Consider the following 17,890-nt stretch of genomic DNA (forward strand, 5'->3'; position numbering starts at 1 on the left):
GTTGCACATCAATGTTTCATACTTGCTTCTTCCAGTCAATACATGGGTAACATAAGCCGCATGAGTCCATTTGTGGTAGGATATAGATTGTATCGATGCGAACACGAGTCTTCCCCCCCCCCGGGTTCCGGATCGCTAAGCGACAAGGACCCTGCCGAACAGTGAGCTTCCCCAGACGCTGGCGCTGGTCTAGACCTTAATGACGGTAGGATAACACCCCGCCGGCTAACGTGGCTATGATTGCTCTGCATGAGACCCTTGTCAAGCAAAACCAATAGTCGCGAAATCTGACTTGCAATGCGTGCCACGTCCAACGATGATTGGTAGATCGTATCTGTGGCACAATTGCAGCATGCTCGGTTGCATCAGCCGGATCTGCCTCGTCTGGTATTGACGCCGGACAGCGGGGAGCCACATGAGGGGATAAACCCTCTATAGCATGTAAAGACATTCGTTTAGGGAGGGGGGCTGGTCCCCTAGTATCTGCAGGGGCTGGCAATACACCACATCTTACTGTGCGCCCTGCGTGGTATTGACGTTCTAAAATGAGAGTGTGCCACCTTCCAAACGCCAGACGTGTGCAATATCCATGAACGTCAAGAAAATCCCAAGCAACGCTGGCCAAAACAAAACGACAGACCAACTCGGCTACAGAGTATCTATCTGTACCGCACCTATGCAACTACAGAGTTATTGGCCTATGCCAATACTTGCTCCTCCATATCGCTACACCTTAAGCCACTAACGTCGCAGCAAACCAAGCGAAAGTACCCCAAGTAGGGAATGAACGCCACCATGCAAGGTATATATCAATCAGTATCCGAAGCTGTCATGCTGATGAACGGGACAGCGGCCTGGGTGATTCACAAACCAGGCTGTGATACAGGAACGGTGAAAACGGCAGAGACATTCCAGCCGCGCCATAGGCACCCCTTCTTCAAACTCCTCCAGGCAGATGGTGCACTCAGCAGAATCGACACAGTCCTTTTCTGTAGCCACATACGGAAACATACCAGTTCTTCGCGCTGCTCGAGGTGGCGGTGTGTTATGGCCACCTTGCTGGTTAGGATTCGATGGCGCGGGTGTGTATGAGCTGTGTGAAGTGATACAGGAGTTGATATGGGCTTCGCGCAGGACCTCGAAATTGGGTAGATCGCGAGAGGGTAGCTCTCGATGGCAGACGGGGCATTCATCCTCCTCCGGAATTTGGGGAGGGGGGCGGCAGGGGCCGGTCATTCATAGCGGCAGCTGACGACGATGCGGGGTATGAGCCGTACTGGGCTCTATAGTAAGAAGAAGCATGGCCCCGCGGTTGAACAGAGCCTTGGCGGGAAGACGAGGCAAAGGCTTCACCTGCTGTCGTTGGATGATGATAATAATAGCCGGGACGACCGGCTGCATTTCCGGGGGCGATGGTGCGAGCATCGCGCTCAGCATGGCCAGAGCGAGAGAAATTCGAATTCTGAAATTGTGTTAGCAGCCAGTAGCCAGATTCACGTATCGCTCAGTAATGACTTACAACCGTAACGCTTCTATTCCTAGGATAAGCGCTTGTCGGAGGATTGGCCATGAAGAAAGATGAAAGCCCACTACCCGCAGCCTCTGGATTTCCATAGCTAGTAACGCTTGCGGAGCTCTGAGACCTATGATGGGAAAGGGCAGATCTTGGCGAGAATGGAGGACCTTGGGCCGATGGCTGGCCTTGGGATTGCGGTGGGGTCGTATTCGGATCAGGAACACAGGGGTTGCAAAGTCTCACGCGCTCGCCGCCACCAATGTTACTTAAGTCCACGATTATGTCCTCTTCGCCCCAGAGTCCTGACGCACGTAGCATGGCTTGGTCACCAGGAGGTCGAACAATGTACTGGTACGGTATAGTGATACGATGAGGCGAGCAATTAGCGCAGACGACTCTGCCACACTTACGGCAGTGATGTTTCCTAACAAAAATGCTAAATTGCGTACGGCATATGGGACACAGGGTGACCTCGGCGTCTGGTTGCCACCTGGGAAGCGTGAACTCGGAGGGTCGCCGGCGCACTCCTTGTGGCGGCCCGTTCGTTCGATGCTGCTGGGCAGGTTCGGCAGGGAGTAGGTATGTCGATTGAGTGGCGGCACCATCGCCGCGTTGGTCACTGGACGACGAGCCTCGCGGGTCAGGCAAAGATCCTGGAGATGTTGGCTCGGCAGCATGGCTTGGAAGTGAAGGTAGCTCATTTTCGGTACCAACTGCACTTCTAGGGGAAACACTTAAGTCGTTCAACGCCTCCAGCAGGGTCAGCCCAGGCGTCCCAGTTGACTCAGCGGCGGTCGATGTTGAAGGCAGTTCCGCAGGTTCAACTTGATCTCCAGAGTCTGGATTTGAAGGGACCACAGCGTCTGCTTCCTCTGCAGTTGTTGGCGCTTCGTCGCCTTCCATGTGCTCGTTCTGTGACTCTAAAGTGATCCTTAGCGGTTCTGTAATTGTAGGTGACTCGGTCGTTTCGCTCGATCCACTAAGTTCTGCCTGCTCATCGACGGGTTCTGGTGCTGCATTGTGGTCTTGATCTTGGGCAGAGTGTGGATGGCCCTCGCTCATTTCGGGGCTCTGCAATGGACTGTCGAAGGGCGCACGTGCAGCGTGGGATGCTTCCAGGGCTGAGCCATTGTCGCTGCCAGCATACGAGCTTCCAGACTCATCCTCGTTCGGGCCTGGGCGTTGATCAATGTCGGCGGAGTCCTGGCGACTTGCCATGGTTTGATTCGTGGCTACTCAGCTGGGCGGACGGGATGCGTGTGGTTCGTGGTCGCGATCGCGGGGAGGATGCGACTTTGCAAATCTGCCCACAGACAAGCTAGCCAGCCATGAACCAATTGTCTCAACGTGTGTTTTGATGGCCCAGCTCAAATTCTAGGTGGAAAAGACAGGGCTGGACTGGTGGGCAAAGTCAAAGTGATCCTAAGATCGGATTAAGCTCGAACTGTCGGACTGGTGGCGTCGAAGACGGAGGGGGGTCAGACGAGTGGAGTTGGGAGGCGGACTCATCCACAATTAATCGATATAGCCATGGATGTTCAAGCGCGTTTATTGATGCTGGAATGGATGCAATGCAAGTCAGATTGCCAAGGGATAGGTCCAGTCTGCCAGTAATATAACAACAAGTGCGAGCCTGCACAGGGGGATGTAGGCACGAGACCAGCAACCGGAGATACGATATGTGCAGTAAGTTAAGGCAAGTACCGGTAATGGTAAATCGCTGGACCAAAAGGTTGCTAGTCGCGAAGAGCTGTCCCACACAGTGATCAGCCCAACCGATGGGAGATGATCAAATGGACTTTGTTGCTTTCAGGGACTGCGGTAACTTATCACAGCTCCCTATCAAGGGTGCTAGGCTGTATGTATGTATGGGCATGGGCTGCCAGGATAGGCTACCGGCTCTCGTCGGTCAACACGAAGAAGTCAAAACCGGGCAAGTCCGTCAGCGTGCGTGATTGAGTACAGTACCTTATCGCCACTAGAACCAACAAGGCTAGTTTGGAACTGGATGTTCGAAAGAAGGAAAGAAGGACCCTTATGCCCCACTTCGCTCCCTCTTGCATCTTGGCCTAACCCTCTTGATCTTGATCTTGATTGGCAAGGGTCAACTAGAGAAGCTACCATGGAATATCATCACAATGGCATACGACTTCCATGAATGGATGCTCGCTGGCCAACTCGAAATGGAGGGCCGGAATCTAGAGGGCACATTTGCATGTATATAGTCTAAGTAGGTATATGATTCGGGACATGTAATCCAACCTCACTTCAGGGAATTTCGAGACTTCTTCGCTACGAAAGACCAGAGCTTGCATTCGCGGGCAATAATGCGCCTCCTCCACCCACCAGCGCCTCCAGCTTAATCATCAGCTCGGGTATGCGGAACGGTTTGGAAATGGCATCGTCCATACCAGACTCTCTCGCCTGGCTCACTTGTTCACTTCTTGCATTCGCACTCACTGCCATGATGGGTATGTGCCCGATGATTTCACCACTTTGCTGGTAATCCCGGATCTTGCGTGTACATGCAAGCCCGTCCATGACAGGCATTTCGATGTCCATCAGTATCACCGACAGATCTAGTAGCGGAGGCGACGAAGCCGGCTTGGTATCGCCCACATTCGAGGCCGCCCAGTATGACGTCTTCCGAAGAAACTCGAGGGCTTCGGCGCCATGATTGCTGACATGTACTTGGCAGCCAGCCTTGCATAGCTGCTGTGAAAGAACCTTTTGCTGTGTGGTCGTGAGCCAAGGGCCATCGGATAGGAGTTGGGTGCGAGCTGGACTTACGTTGACCAAATTATCCTCGACAATGAGCACAGATAAGTGGTCTATCTTTTTCCGGCTATCCTTTTCCATCGCACCAGGCCAGTTCAATGGCGAGTCTTTCAAAGAGCCGAATTTGATTGGCGTAGGAGGAGGTGCAATGCGCGTAGCCACGAAGAAAGTAAACGTCGAACCCACATCGGGCTGCGACTGCACTCCGATCGAACCTCCTTGTAGCTCGGTGAGTTTCTTCGATATGAAAAGCCCGAGCCCGCTGCCACCATATCGGATATGCGTACGCGGTGTCGCTTGAGTAAACCGTGTAAAGAGTTTACCTTGCTCTTTCGGTGACATGCCACAGCCGGTGTCCTGGCATGATATCCACATATATACCGGAAGCCCGAGTCCCCATTCAGAATTATCAAGCAGGCCCGTCGATTCCGTGGTGACAGCAGCGTAAGAGGTGCCACTGGAACTATCAGATGATGGTGGCTCGGCACTGGCGCCCAGGCACACAACAATCCGGCGCATCGGTCGGTCCCGGGTAAATTTGATGGCATTCGTCAGGAGGTTGATCAGAACTTGTAGCGTTCGGCTTGGGTCCATCATGACATATTCAGCTCTCATTTGCCTTACCGACGGATCCTCGATGAATATCAGCTCGATGCCGTCTTTCTTACATTCAAGCTCGAACATGTGGACGGCTTCGCTGATGACCTGCGCAGGCTCCACCCTGACCGGCGCAATCGCCATGAGGTTGGAATCCATCTTGGACAGAGCTAGGATGTCATCCACCACCCTCTTTTGATGAAGAGAGCACGAAACAATGGTATGGAGTGAATCCAGACATTGTTTGATTTCGGCATCCGTCTGTTGAACGATTCCGTCGTCTCCTGAATGTGACTGGGAAATCATCGACATGACCACCTTCAAGGAGTCGATAGTCGAGTCTGCCGATTGTATTATGGCCGACAGAGGATTCCTCATTTCGTGAGATGTCATGTCGATGAAATTTTCGTGCTTCCGTTTCGCTGCGAGGGCTTCCTCAGTCCGCGTCTTTTGGACTTGTTCGGCCCATTTGAAGCGTGATATGTCTGTCATGACACAGAGAAAAGAGGCGACAGTGCCGTCATCCTCAAATTCTGGTATGACGGAAGATTCCACCCAGACTTGTCGAGATATGCCGTCCCCATCAGCCCAGGTGCGTTGTAACCTGAACACAGCTTGTTTCAGCTCTTGGTCGGAAACTAGCGTAGCCCATTGTCTGTCTACAATGGGGTAGTCCTCTTCATAGACGAAGTTGTGCCAATCCATCTTCTTAAACTCATCCGTGGGTGGATGATCCGACATTTCAAAAAAGCGAGTGTTGCAGTACGTGATCCTACGTTTCGTGTCTAGGACGATGATGGCGACCGGCGCCAAAAGGGCGAAACGAGTGAACTTACGCTCGCTAGCTCGCGCCCGTTCTAGAGCCTCGGCCCGCTGGAGTGCTTGTTGCTGTATCCTTTTCTGGGCACCAATGTCGATGGTATTGCCCGCTATGCTAACCACGTTGCCCTCACTGTCCAAGATAGGCACGCAGGCACATAAAATCCATCGGTAGTCTTCCACGTCTTCATCGTGAGGCACACCATACTGCGCGTTCTTCCAACGCATCTCGAACGTGACTGGGGTGCCTTGAACCAGCTTGTTCCATTTTGATAGCACTAGTTCAGTATCGGGTGGGTAGACTAGATCCATGAATGAGAAGTCTTGGTGGAGGGTTGGGCTTCTCGGATGAAGACTCAGCCTATACCACGAGTCCTGCGTTGCCGTCAGCTATGCCTCTATAGTAAAGTTTATAATAAGTCCAGTACATTGGCTCGTAGAAGCTTTCCGTGAGTATTGTATTCGAAGTTCCCGACCTCCCCCATATCAATCATTTGATAGAGGCTGGTGAGCCTGGCATCGGCAAAGTTGGCGTCTTCTAACTTCCGAGGGGCATCGTGGGTAGATTTGGAGTGTTCAGGTGGTAGACCCTTTTGCTGGGTGGTGACGGTTACTTCGGTGGCTTGAATGCATTTCCATTTAGCAGAGATGGTGAAGCCGGACCAGATGTGGCCAGAAAATCGGTATTGGGGCCGCCAATGCGCCACCGCCTGCGCCCATGCCCGGAACTGTTTTCCAGTCCGGGTGTCGCGCAGGACCTGCTGTTCGAGTCCGTCGCGACGGAAGGCATGGTTCGCGAAGTAGATGCCAAATGATAACGGAGCGGATGGATCAATGGGCGCAATAAAGGTCGGCCTCGGATCCGCGTCCAAGAATTGTTGGACTCCCGGCAGTTCCCTCAGGGGGTCGGCGGTGCTATCTTGCCAAGGTGGAGGTGGAAGTGAAGACTCCAACATTGCCCTGCTGCTTTTCCGCGTATCTCGAGGATCGCGAAACCATTGGGCCTCCAGGTCGCTCCTGCGCCAGCGATGACTTGTTCTCGCGGATAGAAGATACGGACGAGGGACGAGAAGAAGAAGATCGGCTTGGATTCAGTTCAGGTAGAAGTGCGAAGGGCGATTGGAACAACAATAATTCTGCTCAAGGCTTGTCGCGGTGCCCGACCAACAACGGGCCGGCCGCAGTACGTCAGTGCAACACTAGTGTGATATGGTAGTGGAACATGGCCTGGGCCGCTGTATCAAATCTTGATTCGTTTCTTGTTGAAAAGTCTCGCTAATTCAACAGCTAAGGAAGAAGCCATCCTCACCACCGTAGCTTGACGGCGAAGCGCAAGGCATGTGTAAGTATGTACCAATGGGTCGAGCTGCCCATCCAGAGACTCTCTGCCCAATCGCTCAACCCGACCGATCGATACGGAGACGACGATGCAAATCGATGCCGAAATGTGGGCTGAAGACCCCGATCAGGCGACAAACTTTATTAATAACCAAGCAGGGACCCTGGGACCCGTTCAGGATGGATTGGAGGATGGGATTGATGTCTCCTTTTTTTTGTTCTTCGCAAGTACTGTACCTGCGAAACCGATCGGATGGCTCCATGGCATGGGTCCGCTAAAAAAAAAAATATCAACAAAAACGTGCTTCCCAGGCAGCCAGGGTGTCCGTAGTGGTAGATCATCCGGCCTGGAATTGTGCTGTATGTGGCATAAATGGATCGGAGAAGCAACGTAGTCATTATACAGCTTTCCTCACCGTCGTTTGGCACAGCCAGCTTTGGGCCATCACACTCGGATTTTGTTCATAACTAAGCCATGCATCTAACAGCCAGAAATATTACGTCCGTCGAAGTATGCAGGACTTGGCTGATTTGTGCCTTGCTTGGACAGGCACTGTCCTTTCATTCTCTGCTGAGTGAGTGACGACTTCGATTCATGTCCCACGCAGCTAAATGCCGGAAGGGAAGGTCATGTTCGTCTACTTTCGGCCCAGGGCTGCCTTCCCTGGTCACCTCGTGGCCTCGAGCGGGCGGCTATGGTTCAGCACACGATCCCTACATACCGGCCCAGTGCCGCCTGCCACCTCCCTACATAAATCTGTGCGGAGAGATACCCACTTCTGCACCACTTCTGTTGCATTCAGCACTCAATATATGGATTGTCGGTCTGCCGATGATTGTGAACACACAAGTACGTGGATATGCTCTTGTGTAAAGCACATGTATGTATTGAGACCCCGGTAGCTGTCAGTGCCGGAAGTCGTTAGGGTTGTTGTGCTGCTTGGCATGGGGTCCTGAGTACAACCGACAGCCCGAGAGCGGAAGACCGGAGATTCTGCATTTGCTTTTTGATGCTGGAAAAGCAAAAGCCGAATGAGGTCATAGGCATGGGCCCTAATTGCTTCATGCTGTCAGCTCCCGCCCAGCCCAGCAGCAACAGCCCAGAGCCACCATAATCGATAAGCAGGCCCCCAAGCAAAAGGCCCAATCAGCTATTACGCACTTCCCTGTCATGGGCGATGAGGGGTTGTTAACTGCCAGTGCTTCTGTACTTGATAGCTCCGGCTGTTCATCCCTCTTTTTGCATCTTTGCCTTCCCCTATGAAAGTACTTGCCGTTTGGTGTCTGCCTACCTTACCTAGGAAACCGACCTGAATGAGACCCCAGTCAGCACGCTTTGCAGTAAAGTAAAAGAGTGCTATTCCCATCCATCCATCCATCCATCCATCCATCCCTACTTCTATTAGAACATCTTTGCAACAGCAAGTCCGAGTAAGAGAACGTTTGCGCACTGCTTCTCGTCCCGACCGGCAACTCTGGGAAAGTCTTCGAAGAGTCGAAGACCTCCGCCACTGTTCCCGGCCTGGTCCAGCACGCACTCAACCTAAAGCTTATTCTAGTCGTCGGAGGCCGCCCGAACACGGTACACCACCACAGCCAGCCAAGATGCACGCCAAAACACTGAGCTTCTCCGGGAGACACCGGACGGCCTCGAATGCCAGTACGACTTCTTTGCCCTTGTAAACATACCCTGGCCACGCCATGACTGACCATGTTTCTCCTGCACCTAGGCAGTCGCTCATCGCTGGACGGCGACGCGGATGACGATACCCTCGTGGTTGAGCCCGACCAGGGCAACGGTGAGTCTCATGGCCATGTCCAGGGTGTACCACAACTAAGCCAACAGCGTAGTACTCATGCACATCATATCCCAGCTACGACCGGGTGCCGATCTTAGTCGAGTGGTTCTGCCAACCTTCATCCTCGAGCCACGCAGTATGCTGGAGAGAATAACCAAGTGCGCAACTACCGACTCTTCTTCACCGCCTTCGCGAGAGTATCGCTAACTTGTACCCTGCTCTCCAGCTTCATGTGCCACCCCGAAATGCTCCTCGGCATTCCCGACCTGGAGAACCCCGTTGATCGTTTCGTTGCTGTGGTTAAGTTCTACCTCAGTGGCTGGCATATACGACCTCCGTTCGTTCACCCCCCTGCCTTGACCACTTAGACTATCCAGCTCACCCATGATGTCAACAGGGGCGTCAAAAAGCCACTCAACCCCATTCTTGGCGAGATCTTCACATGTTACTGGGATCTACCCGACGACACGCGCGCGTACTACATCTCGGAGCAAACTTCACACCATCCACCCAAGTCAAGCTACTTCTATCTGGTCCCTGACCACCATATCCGAGTCGACGGCACCCTGAAGCCCCGAAGCAAGTTCTTGGGCAATTCTGCCGCCAGTATGATGGAAGGCACTGCGATACTCTCCCTGCTCAACCGGGGCAAAGACCCAAAGAAAGGCGAACGGTACATCTTGACACAGCCCAACATGTATGCGCGTGGCATATTATTCGGCAAGATGAAGTATGAGCTGGGCGACCACAGCTTCGTACGCTGTCCTGAACTGGGTCTTGTAGCCGACATCGACTTCAAAACGAAAGGCTGGGTAGGAGGAACTTACAACGCCATCGGCGGCACGATAAAGAACGAGCAGACTGGTGAGATCCTATATGAGCTTTCTGGCTTATGGAGCGATGAAATGTTCATCCGGGATGTTAGAGTAAGTTCAACGACGAGGTCGCGACATGAAACTCACACTGACTGGTGCTTATAGACTGGCCTTAAGGAGATCTTCTTCAATGGCGCCAAAGCAAGGCCAGCAAAGCTACAAGTCAGGCCACTTGAGGAGCAAGATGAGCGCGAGTCACAGAAACTGTGGTACAATACGGCACAGGCAGTCCTGGAGAAGAACCACGAACTCGCTACCGACGAGAAAACGCGCGTCGAGGATATGCAGCGCGAGGAGGCTGCCAAACGCGCTGCAGAGAACGTTGAGTGGCACCCGAGGCTATTCCGAAGGGTAAAGGGTGGTCCTGGTGGCGAAGAGGAGGGCGAGGAAGAATTGGAGTGGATCATCAACGCAAAGATGTAGGTTGAGTATCTTTGGTGAGGAGATTGAAGATGCTGACAAGTTCTCTCCAGTGATGGTTCAACCCCCAGCAAGCAAGCCGAGCAAGTCATGGCCATCTATCCTGTGGTGCAAGGGCAGAAGCCTTCACAGCGTAACTTGATCCCGCCGCGTGCTTCAAGCGACCTATCCCGAACCGCATCTACACAGAAGAAGGATCTGATCGATGTCAACCAGAGCCATGAATCCCCAGCTAGTCCGGCGGCACCGAAAGAGCCGGTGATTGAAACGATAGCAGGGAAGCACGATAGTAAGCACTCCGATGATATCAAGGAGTTGCTCGAGGGAACTGGTCAGAAACCAGATGGCCCGCTCATCGACTTTGCTGGGGATCTGAAGAAAGAGCTTCCCAAAGATGGCTAGACGTATCCAACGCTCAAGAAAAGCAAGACCGCGGAGAGATACGACGGATTCTTGAAAGTTGCGTCCCAACGACTTTTCATCAGGTCTGGCAACACTTGGAACGAGCCTTGATGTTACCAAATATACTTGCATATCCATCGGAGGCACCATGTCAAGCGGTAGTCGGAAAGCTTTATTTATGGTCGTGTCAGGGTTGAGCTTTGGGTTCAACTTCTACAGGTAGAGTTGTGTACTGCATTGTTCTTACGAATGGATACCACAAGGTTTATCAACAGCAACAATTGGGCTTGGGCATTAGGGATGCATCAAGTAGTACTCTTTCAGTAATGATACAAAGCTCTTAATTACAAACATACGCTCTTACAAATTGGTGGTTACCCCTTTTAAAGGCCTTCCCTGGAGCTACATGGATACACTGCCCAGAAAGAACGCCCAGTAATCATCTCATCCATCAAACGCCTTAATATTTGTGACACGCATGCTATGCGAGTCTCCGAGGCAAGGTAACCATGGTTTAGCTATGCCGGTCGCCAAAGAATCCAGGTCGTATATCTCCATGGGATCATCTTGCTATCTTTCACCAGACGCCTCGCAACAGTCGAAACGTAATAGGTAACGCTGACCCCTTATATCGACTTGCCTGGAGCCTGCATTATTGTGTTGTTCTGTGTTTTCTTCATAGTCCCAAGTAGCCCATTTTTTGGTGTGGGTATGGCTTCAGTTGCGTCCACTCGCTTAAAGGTTCGGAAAATGTCTTGATACCGTTTTACACCGCGTTTCGTGATTGGCCCCTACGGCAGCTGCCGCTGCTGCTTCCTCTTATGCTCCTCATTTCATTTTCTTCTTAAAACCTTCTCCTCGTCGGCTCCGGGCTGGGGCTTCGCGAGGCGCTCTTGTCGTCGCGGCCGCGCATCTTGAGCCACTTCTTGGTGGCGAGGGTGAGCTCGTTGTCGAGCTCGGGGGAGGGGTTCTTGCGGTGGATGAAGTTGCAGAAGCCGCCGCGGACGCAGCCCTCGCCCGAGTTGAGGCGGCAACAGGCCTCGCGGAAGTCGGTGACGGGGCTGAGCTCGCAGTAGATGGGCCGCCCGGCGTACCAGCGCGAGTTGAGCTCGTCGCAGGCCTGCTGGGCCGAGTCCTCGTACTTGAAGCGCGCGTAGACGTTGCCGATCAGGTGGTCGTTGGTGTTGTCGCACACGACGAGCTCCTCGAGCTCGCCGTACTTGCACAGCTCGCACCACAGGTCCTCGTAGAAGGCGTCGAAGTGGTTCGCGCACTGCTCCGCCGTCAGCCGGTTGTGCGACTTGGTGTCGTGCGCCGGGTTCTGGTACATGGAGGGCAGCAGGATCGTCTGGCTGTAGGACGGCTTCACGTGCTTGCGCGAGCACCTATCTCCGTGCCGGCACGCGCCGATCTTGTAGTAGAAGGAGCAGTTGACCTTGTCCTGCTCCGTTCCGAAGATGGAGGCGAGAAAGTTGGCCATTGTGGAATAGGTCGATTGGCCGCGTTGGCGCTTGGTTGAATCGATGTGTTTCTTTCGGTCGGACGAAAACTCTCGCGCGTAGGTCACAGTCAGTTAACACGGTGCAATAACTGAAGCTGAAGCTATTCGAATATTCGCTAAATTGAAGTCGAAGAATAAAGAGTTTGCCGAGATGCTGGGGAGAAAGTTGGAACCTCGAGGTGTCGCGATAAATTCAATGGGAAGGCTGCGATTCAGAGGTTCGAGGCTGACAAACTGTAGATCCACTTACCAGACGCTAGCTGTGGCTGGAAAATTCCAACGCCACTTTTTCTTAGTAGGTACGTACTTGCCACTAATCCAAAACCTTTTAATAACTTCAAGGCAATTAATAATTCTATCATCGCCACAAGCTCACCATGCTCCTTGAATGAGTGTATCTAGGCTTGGCTCAATACTATAGTTATCTCATAGCATCTGCTCTTGCACACAAAGTCCCCAGTGCCGGCTTATGCTCATATTGGCCCTAGTTCGTAATCGACTTTGATGCTGCGTTTAATTACAGGCTGACTAGGGGCAGACCAAAGACTCACGGCGAGCAGGGCACCCCAAATATATGAATTCAAAAAAAGGTCATCATACCCAATACATATAAACTAGATATCGCCGAAATCCGAAAGCACCAAACAGCAGACTGGACAGTTTGCAGGCTCCCCCCGTCGCAGGGAGCTCGCAATCTACTACTTCTTGGGGTGTCTTGCTGCACAATCGGGCGTATGGTGTTAACAAGTCGGGCGTTCGTCCAACTGGTTTCATTCGCAGTTGGACGCTCCAAAGTAGGAAGCTATCATCATTTCTCCTCCACTCTATTCACAGCCGGCCATTTTCTCAAATTTGCTGGGATTGGTCTTTCCCAAGCACCAACACAGGAGTTGGGGTGACACTGTCATGCACATCCGGCCAGTTCGGGCTATTTTCCAAAGTACTTCTCTGGGCTCTTTGTTTCTTGTGCAATAATTATGTTTTCATAAGCGTCTTCCATCTAAGATTGTGTAGCTCCTGGCTACCTACATGTGAATTTGATCCACGCTTATCTACGAGTATAACGAAAGAAAGCATTTTTGCATCGTGATAAAATGTTGGAGGCTATAGTCGTGATACATTGAATATATTATACACACTGTCTATGGCTCTAGAAAGCCCGGTGAGTTCTAGTAAGTAATTGTAAATAAAAGATACACCATGGATTATGGGCTGTATTTACGGCATTCTCGCGTGGGCTGACCATATACCATTGTGCAGTATGAGTTTGTAAACAGAAGTGAAAAGCGTGTACGGATGCATAGAGGCAAGTCTCACTTTTGTTTGTCCGAAGTTCTATTCCTCCTCTTTATCTTTCAGCTTTGCCTGGTCTGTGTGAACAGTACAGCCCCTGGAGGTAGTGGATAAATGCTTCTTGAGTAAAATATAAGTTAGAGAGATTTGACGAGCTTTTATCTAAAGCTATCAAGAATTTATTCCCGGCATTCTCTCTAAACCTTGTCGTCTCGTTCACGCGGGATATGCGTTACAACTTCGTCCCCGAACTGCTTCTCAACTTCTTCGAGGGACAACTGAGACGTCTCGGGGAAGAAGAAGTAGATGATCGGAACGAAAACCACACTCCAGCAGATCACCAGCAGAAAGTATTTCCAGCCCGCGGCTGTGAATCCAATCGGGGCCGTTTGCAGGAGAATGATGGTGGCTTGAAAGATGAGTCAGTATTACATATAATTCCAAAGTCCCAGACGGGTGTGGAGTAAAGAAGCTAATTGACGTACCGGTGAACTGCCCAAACAAGGAGAACCCCATCCCGATGGAGCGTATCTCGGTAGGGAAGATCTCGGAGATGTAGATGTACATGGTTGTGTCACAGAACGTGCTCTGAAAGACCAGGTACAGGAATATGAAGAAGACGCCCATGGCGTTGCCTGCCCTGTTGTCCGTGCCCGCAAAACAGGCAATCATGGCGGCCAGACAGGAGGTGGTGACAATGATGCCAATGAAGCCGGTCATGAACATCCACCTTCGTGAGTTGACCTTATCGTGGAGCCAAGCGCCGCCGGGATTGTAGATCAGGGCTGCTGTGGTGATCCACAAAGCTGAGAGCAGTAGTGGCATGGACCCCTTTTGGCCCAGACCTTCGTAAAGGATTACGGCATAGTTGTTCTTTTGTTTTTATGCATACCTTCCCGTTAGCCCAGTCAGTTTTATACACATTTTCAGTGGTAACTTACGATAATTAGTGGGCCGCCAAACTCGGCACCCCACTGCGTCAGGAACCCGATAACCATGCGCTTCCGATAGCTCCGCTTCAACAAGACGGCCCGCCAAGGGTTGCCGCCCCAGGCCATCAGCTTCTGCCGGTCCAGCGCGATCTGGTCCTGGATCTGGCGCAGCTCCTCCCGCGCCACCGCGTCGCCCGGGTCGTCGGGGTACTGGCGAAGGCGCTGCAGCTCCGTCCAGCCTCGTCGTGCCGGTTCTTGGAGACCAGCCAGCGCGGCGACTGCGGCAGCCACGGCGTGCCGGCCAACAGTGCCAGCGGAGGCACGACCTGGACGCAGAGCGGGAAGCGCCAGCCGAACGATGCGCGGTCCGACGCGAAGTAGACGGCGTAGCCGACCCACGAGGCCAGCATGTAGCCGAAGACGAGGAAGATGGCGTGGTGGCCGACCAGCCAGCCACGGCGGCGCGGGCTCGCCATCTCGCTGAGGTACATGGGCGTCACCGTCACCATGAGGCCGATGCACAGGCCCATGACGAACCGGCCGGCCTGGAACATGGCGAGGTTCGCGGCGCCCCCTGCAGCGCGCCGCCCAGGACGCCGAGCAGCGACGCGGCCTGCAGGTTGCGGACGCGGCCGAAGCGGTCGCCCGTCCACATGACGGCGAGGCAGGCGGCGGCGGCCCCCGTGCTCAGGAGCCCGTTGGCGGTCGCGATGGTCGGCGTCGTGACCTCGTCGTAGCCCGGTTCCCCCGTAGGCGGTAGGTCGAAAAACGTGTACCAGCCCGGCTGCCCGATGGTGCTCGAGATAATGGAGGCGCCATATCCGTAGGTCTAGTGGTGTAGTAAGAAGGTGAAGTTTTAGCGAACCAAGTCTAGGATTCCATAGACTCTCAACTCGCCTGCATTGAGTAAAGAAGAAAGAAGCTGACCATGGAGCCGAGTGCGGCAAAAGCAACAACATTGCGGTTATAGGTGCTCATCTGAGCGGCTCCAGGGGAAGAAGGCATGATAGGAGGCGCGGCGGATGACCAGAATACTATAGTCGATGGCAGGAACTACGACGTCTGTAATGATCCAAAATCCACGACGAACCGGAACCTCCTCATGTCGTTGAATATAAGGCGGCACCAGCGATCTGCGTTTCTAGATCTACGAAACCGGGCATATTTGGGGTAATTAGATTATGCACCTGGATATGGCCAAATACGCCCATGGCGACCTACTGAGCGCAGCCAATATAAAGACTGTGATTAAGTGATGGTTACGCTGTCAGTGAGACAGCAGAACTACAAATTGTGGGCTCAGGGGCACATCATTGGCGAAAGTCTACTATGTAACCCTGTTATGTCCCCCGCAGTCTCACTGCATACGCTACTTTCGTGAGACAAGAGAGCGAGTTGTAGCATTGTGGCGATCGGTTGTGAGAGGGAAATAGTTTGCTTATCGAATCTCGTGCATATTCTGCCCTTAACTACTGGGCAACTTCGACAGGCAGTCATTGTAGTTGTCCAGGGGCGCGTCCGCCTTGATAGTATCCCAAAGCCCTTCGATCCTCTTCGCAGCGTCCGCACTCAACGGCCCCTTCCTAATCCAACCGACGGCCTCCCGGAAGGACTCCGGCTTCACGCCCCCCAGAAGAACGCCGTCCCCTTGGTCTCCTCGGAGAGCCGAGTTGCAGCAGACCCACCGGTACGCCAGCTCGCCCGGCGAGATTCCTTCGTCCTTGGCGATCTGCGCCCAGACGTCCAGAGCGTCCAGGTAGCTGGGCTTGGCATACAGGGTCATGTACACCTTGCCCAGGAAGCTGTTGAGGTTCCCACCGGCCGGTGCCCGCGCCCGTCTCCAGGACGTTCCGGGTCTTGGTCAGGAAGCCGCCGGCGATGGGGCTGTAGGCGTAGAAGGCCATGTTGTGCTTGCGCAGAATAGGTAGGAGCTCAGTCTCGGCGCGGCGCGCTACGGCCGAGTAGGTTCCCTGGAATACCGAGGGCAGCACGTAGCCCTTCTCCTTGCAGATGCGGACGACGTCTTCCACCTCGTGGGGGAGGAAGTTGGATAGGCCGAACTTCTTGAAGGCGCCCTCCTTGTGCAGAGCGTCGATGCCCGACAGTGTGTCCTCAAGCGGACAACGACGCTCTGGGGCATGCAGATAGTATACGTTCACCTATTGATGACTCGTCAGCCTCAAGAAGTACTTCCCGGTGGTATAAATAGCCAGCTGGGATGAGTGGGCTAATAGACTTCGAGATTATCGGTGGACTCACACTATTGGTCTTGAGCTTCTCGAGGCTCTCCTTGCCGGACTTGACGACAACGTCCCCGGTTGAAACTGTCGGGCTCATTGCTTCCGAGACCTTGGTGTCAACGAAGAAGCTCGACGCCGCACCGACCTGACCCAGCAGTTCCTCGGATTTCCCATAGTTCTGGGCCGTATCGATGTCGGTGATGTTTAGGTCTTGAAGGGTCTTGATCCAGGTCTCGGTAAGCTCTTGGGGTGGCGGCCCAGAGCCCCGTTGCGCCCCAGACAAGCTTGAAATCCGTGGAAGACATGGCTTATTAGAATATGCGCCTCCTGCTGATCTGTAGTCAGTACCGATATCGCCGTGAACAGCAAGAGGACGACTTCTTTAGTATTATGGTAGAGAGGGTAGAGGGATGGGGTGTTGAAAGTAACTTCAACTAGAAATAGACGAACCAATAGCTTCCTATTATTAATCGACCTGAGGCTTGATGCGTCTAAGGTCTTAGCTATCCGATAGGGAGGAGGTGCTACTACTTATACCTGAGTTCTCGGGGTTCACAATATATATACTTATTTTAGTCAAGCCACTATACTAACTAGAGCCATAGAGATGTCCATTAAAAAGTGGGCTTCTCGGCAAGTGAGTCACCCCCGGCGAGCTACACAGTAAGCAAGCTTGATTACTGATATATTCATATGTACTTAAACGCCGTATCGTATACGCAGACCTCCAACACAGGATAGGATCGACAGAACAGCACTGCACTGCACTGCACCGCTACGTCGCATCCTCTTTGTTTCTTGCATCGCTGCCACCTGTTGATCTTCCTCTTTCCGCAGAAGCCGGCGCTTCCGGCCCCTCCTCATCAAGCTGCCGGTCTCGAACATGCCTTAGAATGGCTTCCATGCCGTGCATCTCGAGTTTGCACTGTCGCCCCATGTCCCACAAGATGTCGACCGACTCGGAAAGCTCGTAGTGGCGCGCCCGGACTGAGCGACCTTCTGCATCGTGTCGGCCAGGACAACGGCAGGTTCCGGCCACTTCCGCTCGGAGCCGGTCGGTCTCGCGCCGGTTCTCCTCCAGCTCCTGGGCCAGCGCCGCGTAGTAGTCTTCTGACATGACTATTCCCTAGGTTCCGTTCTTCTTTTCTTCTAGTTATTTGAGTCGAACATCTAGTGTTGTATGAGGAACAAAGATAACAAACTCTGGGTAATGGGGCCAGATGCAGTAACAGTGTCTATTTATGTAGTGTCAGTTGAGACCCGGCGGATGAATGTAACTAGGTGACTGTATCTGTGACACAGTAGGTAGGGACTTCTGCGTTGTATTTTTTACGATGACGGAGGGGAAGCCAGGTCATACTGAATTATTACCTGCAATCG

General features: G+C 53.0%; 7 protein-coding genes across 7 annotated transcripts; 1 reads left to right on the forward strand and 6 right to left on the reverse strand.

The window, feature by feature from the left end:
- Positions 1-1,189: 1,189 nt before the first annotated feature.
- On the reverse strand, positions 1,190-2,734 carry PG994_011952 (FYVE zinc finger protein; the record flags this gene model as incomplete). Its single annotated transcript, XM_066863361.1, has 2 exons — positions 1,190-1,462; positions 1,520-2,734. The coding sequence occupies 2 exons, from the start codon at positions 2,732-2,734 to the stop codon at positions 1,190-1,192; spliced, it is 1,488 nt and encodes a 495-aa protein (XP_066712471.1).
- A 1,074-nt stretch (positions 2,735-3,808) lies between these two features.
- On the reverse strand, positions 3,809-6,666 carry PG994_011953 (uncharacterized protein; the record flags this gene model as incomplete). Its single annotated transcript, XM_066863362.1, has 2 exons — positions 3,809-6,085; positions 6,139-6,666. 2 exons carry the CDS (start codon positions 6,664-6,666, stop codon positions 3,809-3,811), a joined length of 2,805 nt encoding a protein of 934 aa, XP_066712472.1.
- Positions 6,667-8,653: 1,987 nt separating this feature from the next.
- Positions 8,654-10,544, forward strand: PG994_011954 (oxysterol-binding protein; the record flags this gene model as incomplete). Its single annotated transcript, XM_066863363.1, has 7 exons — positions 8,654-8,708; positions 8,779-8,847; positions 8,900-9,005; positions 9,074-9,184; positions 9,245-9,773; positions 9,828-10,141; positions 10,196-10,544. 7 exons carry the CDS (start codon positions 8,654-8,656, stop codon positions 10,542-10,544), a joined length of 1,533 nt encoding a protein of 510 aa, XP_066712473.1.
- An 844-nt stretch (positions 10,545-11,388) lies between these two features.
- On the reverse strand, positions 11,389-12,024 carry PG994_011955 (splicing factor U2AF 35 kDa subunit; the record flags this gene model as incomplete). The annotated part of the gene is made up of 1 exon (XM_066863364.1): positions 11,389-12,024. One exon carries the CDS (start codon positions 12,022-12,024, stop codon positions 11,389-11,391), a length of 636 nt encoding a protein of 211 aa, XP_066712474.1.
- A 1,511-nt stretch (positions 12,025-13,535) lies between these two features.
- Positions 13,536-15,275, reverse strand: PG994_011956 (mfs sugar transporter; the record flags this gene model as incomplete). The annotated part of the gene is made up of 5 exons (XM_066863365.1): positions 13,536-13,747; positions 13,824-14,211; positions 14,280-14,746; positions 14,808-15,099; positions 15,198-15,275. 5 exons carry the CDS (start codon positions 15,273-15,275, stop codon positions 13,536-13,538), a joined length of 1,437 nt encoding a protein of 478 aa, XP_066712475.1.
- A 460-nt stretch (positions 15,276-15,735) lies between these two features.
- Positions 15,736-17,113, reverse strand: PG994_011957 (uncharacterized protein; the record flags this gene model as incomplete). The annotated part of the gene is given in 4 exon segments (XM_066863366.1): positions 15,736-16,072; positions 16,089-16,429; positions 16,530-16,751; positions 17,105-17,113. The coding sequence occupies 4 exon segments, from the start codon at positions 17,111-17,113 to the stop codon at positions 15,736-15,738; spliced, it is 909 nt and encodes a 302-aa protein (XP_066712476.1).
- A 172-nt stretch (positions 17,114-17,285) lies between these two features.
- PG994_011958 (uncharacterized protein) lies at positions 17,286-17,627 on the reverse strand (the record flags this gene model as incomplete). The annotated part of the gene is made up of 1 exon (XM_066863367.1): positions 17,286-17,627. One exon carries the CDS (start codon positions 17,625-17,627, stop codon positions 17,286-17,288), a length of 342 nt encoding a protein of 113 aa, XP_066712477.1.
- Positions 17,628-17,890: the final 263 nt, after the last annotated feature.

This window comes from Apiospora phragmitis (genome assembly GCF_038363925.1).
Source record: "Apiospora phragmitis strain CBS 135458 chromosome Unknown utg000010l:1.0-9815664.0:1.0-9183399.0, whole genome shotgun sequence".
Classification (NCBI taxonomy): Eukaryota; Fungi; Ascomycota; class Sordariomycetes; order Amphisphaeriales; family Apiosporaceae; genus Apiospora; species Apiospora phragmitis.